Source organism: Mustela erminea, chromosome 14, assembly GCF_009829155.1.
Source record: "Mustela erminea isolate mMusErm1 chromosome 14, mMusErm1.Pri, whole genome shotgun sequence".
NCBI lineage: Eukaryota > Metazoa > Chordata > Mammalia > Carnivora > Mustelidae > Mustela > Mustela erminea.
The window spans coordinates 54,787,694-54,801,168 of record NC_045627.1 but is presented as its reverse complement, the minus strand read 5'-3'; the positions used below and the strand labels follow the sequence as shown (position 1 = coordinate 54,801,168).

General features: G+C 42.9%; 1 protein-coding gene across 18 annotated transcripts in view; it reads left to right on the top strand.

Annotated features, from left to right (window-relative positions):
* Positions 1 to 72: 72 nt before the first annotated feature.
* Positions 73 to 13,475, top strand: part of LOC116573641 — an 84,888-nt gene continuing 71,485 nt past the window's right edge. For 12 of the 18 annotated variants that reach the window (XR_004278905.1, XR_004278906.1, XR_004278904.1 and 9 more), the window contains exon 1: positions 73 to 1,035. Coding sequence is in view for 15 of the 18 variants with exons in the window: in XM_032313846.1 (XP_032169737.1) it covers positions 151 to 1,035 (885 nt within the window). In the remaining 3 variants the exon portion in view is untranslated. Of the gene's footprint in view, positions 1,036 to 4,271; positions 4,340 to 7,475; positions 8,125 to 10,227; positions 10,239 to 11,891; positions 11,929 to 13,475 lie in introns of those variants that run through there. The other 6 variants (XM_032313839.1, XM_032313842.1, XM_032313838.1 and 3 more) reach the window with 6 other exon arrangements.

Genomic DNA, 13,475 nt, shown 5'->3' with positions numbered 1-13,475 from the left:
TGCTACAGAAATGGCAACTCTGGTCCGCGATACTGCTAATTCCAGCTGTGTACATGTGCTTAACGAGCAACTCCCCATCAAGGGCTGACAAGTTCAGTCTGTCTCGTTTAGAGCAAAAACACGGGTGGCCTGGATGTAATAGGAACTCAAATGACACTGAACTGGAGCGTTTCTCCAGCAACGAACATTCTCTCCCCCCCCCCCCACCCCCGCCTTGTCTCTGAGAACCAGGCCAGAGGGCCAAAGCCCTGCCCGCCGGGGGAACCGGGTGCCAGGAGAAGCGACCCGATAGTGCGGAGTAGCGACCCAAGAGCCGGGAGCACAGCCCGCGCCCGCTCCTCAAACTCCGCCCTTGGGAGCCGCCTTTATGTCTTCACTGTTCTCGGTTCCTTCTTTCTCCCTCGGCAGGAAATGGCTCCCATTTTCTCCTCTCACGGTGGTCTTCGACCCAGGCGTCTTTGGGGCTCATTGATTGGGGTGCTTTTCAGTCTGTACTTTCCGGGGCTCAGGATTGCTCTGCCGGCCGCTGCCCTCCCGCCCCCCTCCGCGGGTCCCGGCTCCCGCACATCCTGGGCGCGCTCATCTCCGCTCCCGGCCAGGCGTGTCACAATGGCGCCTTCGCGGCCTCGCCCGCACCCAGCCGCGCTCCACTTCCAGTCCCATCTTCCCGGAGAGGTGGGGTTCTGCGGGGAAACAGGCCGGCGGGTGCGCGGGCTCCCGGGCTGTGGCTCCTGGGTGCTGGGTACAGGGCCGAGAGGGGACCGAGCGGGGACCGAGCAGGGACAGAGCAAGCCCAACATGGCGTGCGCCCGCCGGGCGGGAGTTGTGCACTCGGGCCTGCGGTGCGCCGACCCCGCCCGGCGGAGGCCCCGCCCAGGGCGCGCTGCCAGGGGTTTCCATGGTGATGGCAAACTAGCCTCAACTGCCTCAGCTACAACTGCCAAATTCCCCGCGTTCCACCCTCCTCTAGGTGCTCAGAGGGACGATCGAGGTGCGGGATGTGAAGAGCGGGAGCGTGGAGACTCGGATCCCGAGGTGAGGGGCGGGACCGGCGGCGGGTCCGAGGCTGAGGGCCGCACTACTGGGACCGACCGAGAACTGGGTCCTTGGGTGTGGGGACAATGTGTGTGTATGTGGGAGGTCGGGGGGAGGATTCGTTGTAGAGGGAGCCAAGATTCTTGGCTCCAGTGGGGGAATCGCCAGTCCATCTGGGAAGATGGAGATGAGGGGATCTAGAGGGACTGAGTTTGAGGAATCCCTTTCTTAGGCCAGGGATGGCGGGGGAGTCCTAGACCCGCAGATCTGAGACGTCTGCGCCAGCCCGCAGGGACACCTTTAAGGGTAGTGAGACGTGGAGGGGTGGGGGTGGGGGCTCTTAATTAAAGGCAATACATTCACATATTTCAAGAGTCACAAACTTGCACAAGGCTTTATTACTCAAAAACTTTTCTTCTCTCTATCGCCCCATTTCCTGCCTCCCTGAGGAAATAATTTCCAACCTTTAAACTTGTCTTCTCCAGAAATGTTACTTCTTCCTCTTTTATCTGCATCTCTTCTCTGTGCTCTTCTTTTATTTGCTTTACTAAATTTGAACACTTCAGTCTGAAATCTTTCCTCATTGATTTCCTTTGTCTCTTGGTCATACTTTGCTGCTGCCTGTGTGTAGTCAGCCGTTTGTTTTTCTTTACCTTTTCCTAGTCATACCCTTGACTGCTTTTTTGCACTGGTTCCTTTTTGACATCTCATCTTGGAATAAGCCTAAATTCAGAGGGGTGGGAATGAGTCCAGAGCTTTGTCTCAGGCTCTCATATACTTTCTGTATGATCAAGATTTTCATGTGTAGTGGTTTTTTAATTTTAAAAATAAGAGATATGACATTTAAGGATTATATTGTGAAACATGTCTTGAAGGTGATAAGAATACTACTTAACCTAAAATCTGTGTATGTACCACTAATCTTAATAGAGCTCTACCCTGATTTATAACTTTTGGTGTAGTATCAATCATTAACTGCCCCCATTACTGTTTTGAACTTTATACTTTTAAATTACTTGTTTTTAATTAGAATTTAACTAAAATTGTTTTTATTCCTTCCTCCCCAAAATGAATTGAATAGTTTTGATGTAGGAAAGATGTTAGGGTTCAAAGCCGAGAGCCAAGAAAGAATTGAGACGTCTTTGGTGCAAAAAGATGATTTTTTTAAAGCAGGGGGACAGGACTCGTGGGCAGAAAGAGCTACCATGGGGTCATGAGGAGTGGCCCATTGTATACTTTCAAGTTGGAAGGGGGTTAGGAATAGTGTAAGTCTCTAAGGAATTTTGGAAGCAAGGTTTCCAGGACCTTGAGGGGGCTAGCTATTGTTAAGAAAAAGTCATTTATTACAGTCTAATAAAACCTTAGTCATGTGACCCTTCATATGTATATTGGTGGGCCATATGCTTGGGGGATGATTACCAACACATATATTGGGGGATTGAGGGGGTTAGAGATAAGGGAAGTTTCTGAAGGAATTTTTATGTGTTAAAGTAGACTTACAGGATCTTAGGGGGAAGGGGTGTCAGGCCAGGATTGACTTTTGACCTTAGCAAAATATTAACATCAAGTTAGTTGAGTCCCTAGAGTAATGTCATTCTGCCTGTTTCAAGGACTTGTCAAGGGTCTGTAGGTAATAAGGAAATTTAATAATTTTTCTTCTGCCTTTGTTTACCACATCAGTTTTACATGTCTTTGGATTCTATATATTAATGTTTTCATACTGTTTTCCTCAGTGCCTTTCTTTTGTTAATTAGCCTTGTCTGTTGTCTTCACAGGATTATTCTAAGACCAAGTATATAGCTGTAATATTTTTTGCTGCTTTATAGTATTCCATTTAATAAGCAGGCAACAACTTACTTCTCCACTATTCTGTTAAAGGACATATAAGTTGTTTCCAGTTTGGGATATTATAAACAGTGGTATTTTGAACCAGCACATGTCTTCTGGGGGCACCCCTGATATAGGAAACAAAGGCAGAAGGAAATGTAGATAAAATTAAATGTCCATATAACCTGCAGCCCATTGACAAATACTTGAGGCAAGCAGAATATAATCATCCTTCCAGAAGTTCCTAACTGTCTCCTAAGTGTCTTAATGTTAATAATTTGCTAAACGGAAATACAATCTCCCTTTGACAATAGCGAGGTCTATGATATCCTGTATCTTCTTTAGCTTATGAAGATCCTTTTGAAACTTCTCTTATCTCATGAATTCTTTCTTGGTTGTCAGCTCCCAAACTCACCCCACCAAACCTCACCTATATTCCAAAACTATGTCACATGTGCCAGATTTACTTTAGACCATCCCTACTGCGGAATTCCTGGGTTCTAGGATTTGCCCACATTTAACTTCCTCACATAAAGATACTTTGTAAAACAGTTGTACCAGTTTACCTCCCTCAAGCCAGTGGGACTGCTAGATTATAGAGTGAGTAAATGTTTAACTTTGTAAACAATTACCAAACTTTTCCAGAGTTTCTGTACCATTTTCCCATTAACAATGCACGAGAGTTGCAGTTCGACATGTTTGCTAATTCTTGATATTGTGGGTTTTAAAAACTTAAAATATTTATTTTAGCCATTCTAATGGAGTATATGGCCGTATTTTATTATGGCTCTATTTACTTTTTTTAAAGATTTTTAAAATTTATTTATTTATTTATTTGACAGAGAGAGAGAGAGAGATCACAAGTAGGCAGAGAGGCAGGCAGAGAGAGAGGGGGAAGCAGGATCCCCTCTGAGCAGAGAGCCCAATGTGGTGCTTGATGTGGGGCTCGATCCCAGGACCCTGAGATCATCCCAAGCCAAGGTAGAGGCTTAATCCACTGAACCATCCAGGTGCCCCTGAATGTTAGATCTTCTGTTACAGTCCCAGAGGTTCCTTCCTGAGGTTTGGTTCTGGTTTTTTGCTGCTCTTTTTCTGTCATTCAGATTGAGTAATTTCCATTATTTGTATTCAAGTTCACTGATACCCTGCTACTCCCCCTCCCCCTTCTTCATTCTGCTTTTGGGCCCATCTAGTGAGTTTTTTAGTTTGTAATTATATTTCTCAGTTATAGAATTTCTGTTTGGTTCTTTAAATCTTCTGTTTTGGTTCTTTAAATCTTCTGTACTTTTTCACTTGTTTCAAACATGTTCGTAATTGCTCACTGAAGCATTTTTGTGATAACTGCTTTAAAATCCTTGTTAGATATTGCAGCTATTAGTGTTGATGATGGTTTTCTTTTCTCATTCAAGTGGCATTTTCATGGCTCTTGGCAGGTGAGAATTCTACCACTGAACCACCAATGCTTTCATGGCTCTTGGTATGACATTTCTTTAAAATTGGATCCTGGACGTTTTGAGCAATTTTTTGAGGCTCTGACTCTTACTAAATCTTCTGTGTTGTTGTTGTTTTTAAGATTTATTTATTTTTATTTTTTATTTTATTATTTTTATTATTTACTATTTATTATTATTTTATTTTACTTGAGAGAGAGAGAGTGAGAGTGAGCGTATGAGCAGGGTAATGGGATAGAGGGAGAAGCAGGCTCCCCACTGAGCAGGGAGCCCAATGTGGGATTCCATTCCAGGACTCTAAGATCATGACCTTAGCTGAACGCAGATGCTTAATGACTGAGCCACCCAGGTGACCAGATTTATTTATTTTAGAGAACGATAGAGAGCAGGGGCGAGGGGTAGAGAGAGAGGGAGGGAAAATCTTCAAGTAGATTCCCCGCTGAGCACAAAGCATGTTGCCGGGCTTGATGCCAGGACCCTGAGATCATGGCTGATCCAAAATCAAGAGCCCTACTATCCTCAACTGACTGAGCCACCCAGGCATCTCCTAAATCTTCTGTTTTTAGGAGTTCTTCTCTGACACCACACTGGCAAGAGAAGGAAAGATGCTATCTCATTGCTGCCCATTAAGGTAGAAATCCAAGTTTTCTACTTGGCCTCTGTTGACAGTCTGGAGATTGGGAATGGAAGGAATGTTTTATTCTACTGGACAGTAGTGGCTGTCAGGTTCCCCACTGGACCTTCAATGATGGCACCTTCATAGGAGGGTGTACTGTGTCTTGTTAAAGCCTAGAAGAGGGGTAAGTCTAGGCTTCCTATTAAGCCTTTGCTGATATGGGTAGGGGTGTTGTCACACTTGTTGTCTATGGAGTTTGGCTGGAGCAAGGTGTTTATTATCTCAAAGTTTTCTGTCTTGTAAGGCTGCCCTTTTCCTGTCCTTTTGCTGGAAAAAGCATGCTATTCTTAGGCTTTTAAAAATCTGCATCCAGGGGTGCCTGGGTGGCTCAGACGGTAAGCGTCTGCTTTCAGCTTGGGTCATGATGCCAGAGTCCTGGGATCAAGCCCCACATTGAGCTCCCTGCTCGGTGGGGATCCTGCTTCTCCCTCTCCCACTCCCCCTGCTTGTGTTCCCTCCCTCACTGTCTCTCTCCATCAAATCAATAAGTAAAATCTTTAAAAATAAAAATCTGCATTCATTAACATTTTCAGATTGGTGGCTTTTTTTTTTCCATCGGGTCTTTTTTTTTTTTAAAATAATTATTTATTTGAGAGAATAAGAATGAGAGAGAAAGAAGAAGCAGCGGGGAGGGAGAAGCAGGCTCCTCGCCGAGCAGGGAGCCTCATGTGGGGGCTCGATCCCAGGACTCCAGGATCATGACCTGAGCCAAAGGCAGACGTGTAACTAACTAAGTCACCTAGGTACCCCCAGATTGCTGGCTTTTCTAACACATAGTTGGTAGACAAGAGGCAAAAAGAAAACCCAGGGACCCCAACATCATGTCATTTCTTGGGTCCTAAGATCCCTTCTTGATCTGCCATTTTCTCTCTACCTTTTAGTCTTATTTATTTATATAATGTTCAGCATGTTTAGTTGTACTTAGTGGGGGAATATGAGGTATAGCTACTCTATCTTGTCCTGCACTGGAAGTTTTGCCTTTATTTTTGAAAGATATTTTTAGTATCTCTGCATATAAAGTTTTATCTTTTAATACTTTAAAACCATCATTCCAGAGGTGCCTGGGTGGCTCAGTGGGTTAAAGCCTCTGCCTTCAGCTCAGGTCATGATCTCAGGGTCCTGGGATCAGCCCCGTGTTGGGCTCTCTGCTTGGCGGGGAGCCTGCTTCCCTTCCTCTCTTTGCCTGCCTCTCTGCCTGCTTGTGATCTTTGTCTGTCAAATAAATAAAATCTAAAAAAAAAAAGTGTAGACTTAAAAAAAAGCCATCATTCCACTGTCCTGTTTCTTACATTGTTTCCATTTTTTAATGTAAGAATTAACAAAACTTTTGCATAAAATATTCTTTTACAGGTGACTTAGTCTCTCATATTTCTTTGAATATATTAGACACACATCTTTCAGAATCTCTTGTTTGGTGTGTTGGCTTATTTTCCTTCAGTATTAGTTTTTGTCCTTCTGGTTGCATAATACTCTTTGGGGTGTTGGTGTTTCTCAGATGTCATATGAGAGTCCTGCTGGCGTGACTCCAAATACTATTGACTTCTACCCTTTACTGGCAACAGGATGGAGCGTTGTGTGGTCTGGGTGCGGGAGACAGTAGTGAGGTGGCATTCCTAAGGTATCTTAGTTGCTGCCAGACACCAAAGGCACTTCTTTGAGGCTCTGGTCATACTAACTGTGTCCGCCTGGGAGTGGACCCACAGCTGCTTTCCAGCCGTCTGGGCTGGAGGAGGAGGGAGCCCCAGCCCTCAGACTGTCTGTGGTGCTTCTTGCCTCTTTTCATGCTGTCATCTTCTGCTATTCATGCTGTCATCTTCTGCTATTCTTAGTCTTTTAAAAATCTGCATCCAGGGATGCAAGGGTCCTGAACTGTGGATCCAACTCTGTGGTCATCCCATCTTTAAATCCTTTAAAATTGCATGTCCACTGAGGGTGATGCTTCTCATTTTCCAGCAATGATAGCCACTTATGTTTTTAAAATACCTTTTGTCATTTTTAGAGTTTTTGGTCCAAAGTCCTACTGAAGTATGTGCTCTGAGTGTCATTTTGATTCCATTCAATTATAGACTCTCTGTAATATCAGAAAGTGCTTGTAGGTGGGGTGGGCGTATCTGTACATGCTTTGGAATCAAGAGTCTTGGGATTAAATCTCAGCTCTGAAACCTATTTGATTTTTTTTTTTTAAAGATTTTTATTTATTTATTTGACAGACAGAAATCACAAGTAGGTAGAGAGGCAGGCAGAGAGAGGAAGGGAAGCAGGCTCCCCACCAAGCAGAGAGCCCGATGTGGGGCTCGATTCCAGGACCCTGAGATCATGGCTTGCACTGAAGGCAGAGGCTTCAACCCACTGAGCCACCCAGGCACCTCCCATTTGATATTCTTAAGGCCGTTTATATTTTACTTTACCTTCCTCATCTATAAAATGGGGAAAATAATGTTTATTATGTATTCTTGTTACATATATTAAATGAAAAATTATTCAGTTTTTACTTTGTTTTCAGCCACAAAAGATTGCACCCAAACTAGTTTGATGCTCTCCTGTCCAGTGTCCCTTCACTGATGCTTGTTCCTGAAGACATTGGAGGCCCAGCTCACCTTGGTGCTGTCTGCTGAATTTGTACAGAATTTCCAACATTGAAGATGGGGTATCAAGTGTTCATTTCCTTTTTTGTTTAACTCTAAATAGAAGATATATCAAATGGTCTTAAAAAGGGGGCGGGGAAGAAACTGTGGAACACAGATATATTAAATTATTCAAGTCCCACAGAATTGAAGCAGCTCAGGGTTGAAGGGCAGTGTCATATATAGTATTAGTCAAACAGCTCAAGCTGATATAGCTTGTTTTATAGGAAAACTCCACTGGCTACAATCTAATCTTATACAGGGAGCCCAGGAAAAATGTGCAGCTTGTTATTACAGAAGTGGAAGCTGTGTGACCGATTTGTACCATGAAATTGTGAAATCAGTATTTAAAAAAATTTCCTTTTCAGTATTTTGTAATGCCTCAAAATGTCTCTTGCATTTTGAGCTTGCTTCAGTTTATATTGTAGTAGTGTACCTCAGCAATTAAATGTGCATATTGAAATTATTTCAGTTATGTGAAATAAAAAAATAAAAATAAAATATCTAAAAATACCATGTTGCTGTAAACATATTTGAAAAATTCAATTAAAGGAATTAGATTCATCATTTTTAAAAATTTTGGTTTCTTGGGGCACCAGGGTGGCTCAGTGGGTTAAAGCCTCTGTCTTTGGCTCAGGTCATGATCCCAGGATCCTGGGATCGAGTCCTGAATCAGGCTCTCTGCTTTAGCCAGGAGCCTGCTTCACCCCGCCCCCCCCCCCCCCCCCCCCGCCGCCTCCCCGCCCCGCCCCCCACCTGCCTCTCTGCCTGCTTGTGCTCTCTGTCAAATAAATAAAATCTTAAAAAAATTCTTTTTTAATAATTTGTTTTATCCTAATCCTTTTTTTAGGATTTTATTTACTTTAGAGAGAGAGAGAGTACACGTGAATAGGGGGAGGAACAGAGGCAGAGGGAGAGGGAGAATCTTCGCGCTGAGTGCAGAGCCTGATGCAGGCCTCCATCCCGTGACCCTGACATTATAACCCTAATGGAAACCAAGAGTCCAACACTCAGCCAAATGAGCCACCCAGGAGCCCCTTTGTATCCTAATCTTTTTGGTTTTTCTTTTTTAAGTCTTATTTTTATTTAAGTAATCTCTACACCCAATGTGGGGCTCAAACTCACAACCCCAAAATCAAGATATATATATATATATGTTATTATTATTTATTTTTTATTTTTATTTTTTAAAGAATCACATGCTTTTATGACTGAGCCAGCCAGGTGCTCCTCTAATCTGTTTTTCTTTATTTATAATCCTTAAGGTAAGTTAAGATTTAACAACATTCAGTTTGTAAATTGAAACATGATACTGTAGGTTTTTGGTCTTTGTGATTATATGAAATTGTGAAGCCTCAATTTAAAGCTTTTTTTTTTTTAAGATTTTATTTATTTATTTGACAGAGAGAGAGATCACAAGTAGGCAGAGAGTCAGGCAGAGAGAGAGGGGGAAGCAGGCTCCCTGCTCAGCAGGGATGCTGAGGCAGGTGTGGGGCTCGATCCTAGGACCCTGAGATCATAACCTGAGCCAAAGGCAGCGGCTTAATCCACTAAGCCACCCAGGCGTCCCTTAAAGCTTTCTTTTTAACGTTAGTTCATTTTATTTTATTTTGTCTTATTTATTACAAAGATTTTATTTATTTATGGGAGAGAGATTGAGCATGAGCTGAGTGGGGAGGCAGAGGGAGAGGAAGAAGCAGGCTTCCCACCAAGCAGGGAACCCCAAGAGGGGCTCTATCCCAGGACCCCCTAGCGTCATGACCTGAGCCAGAGGCAAACACTTAACCCACTAAGCCATGCAGGTGCCCCCTGTTAGTTCATTTTAAGTGTGTTTTGTTAAAGTGAAACATTTTAACTAAAATTGCTATTACCAAGTTAAATTATCTTTCGCAGAAAGATTCATAGGACTCAGGATATAGTTATCCTTGTGGCTAAGATTTATTACATTATAAGGACCCAAAGCAGACTCACCAGAGGGAAAAAGGCTCATGGGGTGATATCTAAAAGAAACCAGACCTGAGCTTCCCAGACTCCCCTTACTGGAGTGAGACAGGATGCACTGAATTCCCCCAGCAACAAGTAGCAACAACTTTTGTGAAGCGCTGTCTACGAGGGACGCTCACCAGAGGCTAGGAATTCACGTTCTTCCTCAGGAGTCACGGAGGCACACATTGCTGGCATTACCGTGCCAGTCGCTGAAATTCCAGATGCTCCGAAGGAAAGCAGGTGTCCGGCATACATTTTGTTTGTCAGTTTAAGTGCCGTGGGCCACTCTTACCATTTAGGGAAAGTTTTGTATGAGTGTAGGCAACTGTTTACCAGGCCAGTTCTCAGATGCCAGCCAGGGACCAGCCTTGCAAGCAGGCCTTGATAAGGTTAGCAGGTTCAGGCCTGCTGTGTTAAATTCTTTTTGGCATGAAATAGAAATGGTATAAAAACAAACCAATTAAACAACTGAAATGATCAGAATGGATTAAAAAAAGACTCATTGTGTAAAAAAGTCTAGGTAGGTTTTTTTTTTTTTTTTGAGATTTTATTTGGTTACCAGATTTTTTTTTTTTTTTAATGTAGGTTTTGTTTTTTTTTTTTAAGATTTTATTTATTTATTTGACAGACAGACAGAGATCACAAGTAGGCAGAGAGGCAGGCAGAGAAAGAGGAGGAAGCAGGCTCCCTGCTGAGCAGAGAGCCCGATGCGGGGCCGATCCCAGGACCCTGGGACCATGACCTGAGCCGAAGGCAGAGGCTTAACCCACTGAGCCACCCAGGCGTCCCTAGATTTTTTTTTTTTAAGATTTTATTTATTTATTTGACAGGCAGAGATCACAAGTAGGCAGAGAGGCAGACAGAGAGAGAGGAGAAAGCAGGCTCCCTGCGGAGCAGAGAGGCCAATGCGAGGCCCGATCCCAGGACCCCGGGACCATGACCCGAGCTGAAGGCAGATGCTTTAACCCACTGAGCCACCCAGGCGCCTCTTGGTTACCAGATTTAATTTGATGGGGTTCTCTTCATGTTAAATCATTAGTAAAATGTTGCATCGGGCTATCAGAAATCTTTAGTTCTGTTACAAGAGTGTATTATCTCCCTGGTCCTGTTCTAAAATCATGTTCAGAGTCTTCTGGTGTATTTTCTATATTCCAGTCACAAGAACCCTCTTTGGTTATTAATAAAATCCGGGGAGGTGCTTTAGCAGCTCAGGTGCTCCTGTGAGAGGTCTGCCTCCCGCCGTGATTGTAATCTGTGGCCATGATACTACTATTTTCTTAAGGCTGCTGTACAAATTGCCACAAATGTGGTAGCTTTAAACAGAAATTCTCTCACAGGTCTATAGAAGCCAGAAGGGGTTGGTAAAATCGACTCTATCTGGTGTTTCTGAGAGGGGCTCCATGCCAGTCCCCTCTCCTAGCTTTTCATGGCTTCCGGCAGTCCTTGGTGTTCCTCGGTTGGTGGCTGCCCTACCATTTCTGCTACCATCTTCACATGGCTTTTTCTTCTATGTTATCTCGGTACAGCTCCTTTTCTGTGTCTTATAAGGACACCCGTCATTGGATTTAGGGCCCATCCTAATCCAGGATGATCTCATCGTGAGATTCTTTAATTATACCTGCAAAGAACCTTATTCCAAATAAGGTCACCTTCACACGTTCCAGGGATTAGGACTTGGACATAATCCTTTTGGGAGGCTGCAATTAAACTCACTACAGTACTAGTTTGTTTACTAAATGTAACAACTTGCCCGAGCCCCTGTTTTGGTCAGGAATGGTGCCAGGCCCTGGAAATAGAAAGATGACTAAGAGTGATACCTTTTTTAACATCACAGAGCCTAATTCCAAAAAAAAAAGATATAAAACCCCTCACACACATAATGAAATCTAAGTATAATGAAGAGATAAATACAAATCTTGTGGAAACACGAATTGGGATTCTCACAAAAGAATTCCTTAAAAAGAATGTTTGCCTAAAACTGCCCTGTCTGATACGAAGCCACATGTGGCTGTTGAGCACTTGAAATGTGGCTGTTGTGACTAAAGAACCGAATTTTTCCCGATGCCTGGGAGGCTCAGTCGTTAAGTATCTGCTTTTGTCTCAGATCATGATCCCAAGGTCCTGGATCAGGGCCCTCTTGGGGCTCCCTGCTTGTTGGGAGGCCGGCTTCTCCCTTTCCCACTTCCCCTGCTCAGTGTCTCTCTCTGTTAAATAAATAAAATCTTAAAAACAAAAAACCTGAATTTTTCCTTTTAGTTTTTTAAAGATTTATTTATTTTTTTTATTTTGAAGGAGAGAGTGAGCATGCTCAGGGGGAGGGGCAGAGGGAGAGAATCTTTCAAGCAGACTCTGCCGAACATGGAGCCCAAGGCTAAGGGGCTCGATCCCACGACCCATGAGATCATGACCTGAGCAGAAACCAAGAGTCGAGGGCTTAACCAACTGAGCCACCCAGGTATCCCTCCTTTTAATTTTAATGTAAGTGTGTATTAAATATAGATATTTGGGGAAAAAATACAGATACTTAATTTAGTTACTGGTATTACGGAAAACTTTTAAATGTGCCTGGAATGATTTGGTATATAAATATTTTTTCAGTAGTAAATTTTAGGGGCTTCTGTGTGGCTCAGCTTGTTGGGCATCTGCGTTCGGCTCAGGTTGTGATCCCAGAGTCCTGGGATTGAGTCCTGCATCTGTCTCCATGCTCAGCAGGGAGCCTGCTCCTCCCTCACACTCTGCCTGCTTGTGCTCTCATTCTGTCAAATAAATAAAATCTTTTTTAAAAATAGTAAATTTGGGGGCACCTGGGTGGCTCAGTGGGTTAAGCCTCTGCCTTCTGCTTGGGTCATGATCTCGGGGTCCTGAGATCGAGCCCCGCGTCGGGCTCTCTGCTTGGTGGGGAGCCTGCTTCCTCCTCTCTCTCTCTCTCTGCCTCTCTGCCTACTTGTGATCCCTCTTTGTCAAATAAAGAAATAAAAACTTTAAAAAAATAAAAATAATAAAAATAAATAGTAAATTTTATGAAATCTAAATACAGATAAAATATTTCTTTTCTTTTTAAATTTTATTTATTTGACAGAGAGAGAGGCAAGGAGAGACGGAATACAAGCTGGGTAGTGGGAGAGAGAGAAGCAGGCTTCCCGCTGAGGAGGCAGCCCAATTTGGGGTTCAATCCCAGGACCCTGGGATCATGACCTGAGCCAAAGGCAGAGGCTCAACGACTGAGCCACCCAGGCACCCCAGATAAAATATTTCTGATGAAAATTTAGCAATTGAATTGAGATGCTCTTAAGTGTGAAATACACACCAGATATTGAAGACTTAGTACAAAAAAAAAAAAAAAAGCTTCATTGTATTGTCTCCATTTCCTCATCTGGAAATTGATTGACAACACTTTCACTGTGCTGATCATATTAGCAATCTATTCGGAAAAGCACTGTCAGTTTCAAATTTCACATCGTTTTATTATTGGAGAGTTTATAATGCCTACTAATTAGTGGTAGGATGAAAGAGGAGTGGAGTATTAGAAAAGTGTTCCTGCATCTCAAGTAAAAACTGTACTGGTTCTCAGAGGAGGAGGACGATAGCATGCTAAGAATAAGGGACTTATAAAATCCAAATGGATGAAAGTGTGTGAAATAAATATCAGAGGCATAAAACTCTTTGTAATAAAAAATGTACCTTGATAATTTTTGTATTGATTACATGTGGAAATAATATTTTGAATATTTAAAAAATGTTATTGAAGTTAATTTCACCTGTTTCTTATTTTAAATAAAATTTAAAATTACATATATGATTCTCATTATATTTCTTTTTTAAAAATTAAAAACATTTGTAATTTTTAGACAAAAAGAGAGTATGTGACCAGTGGGG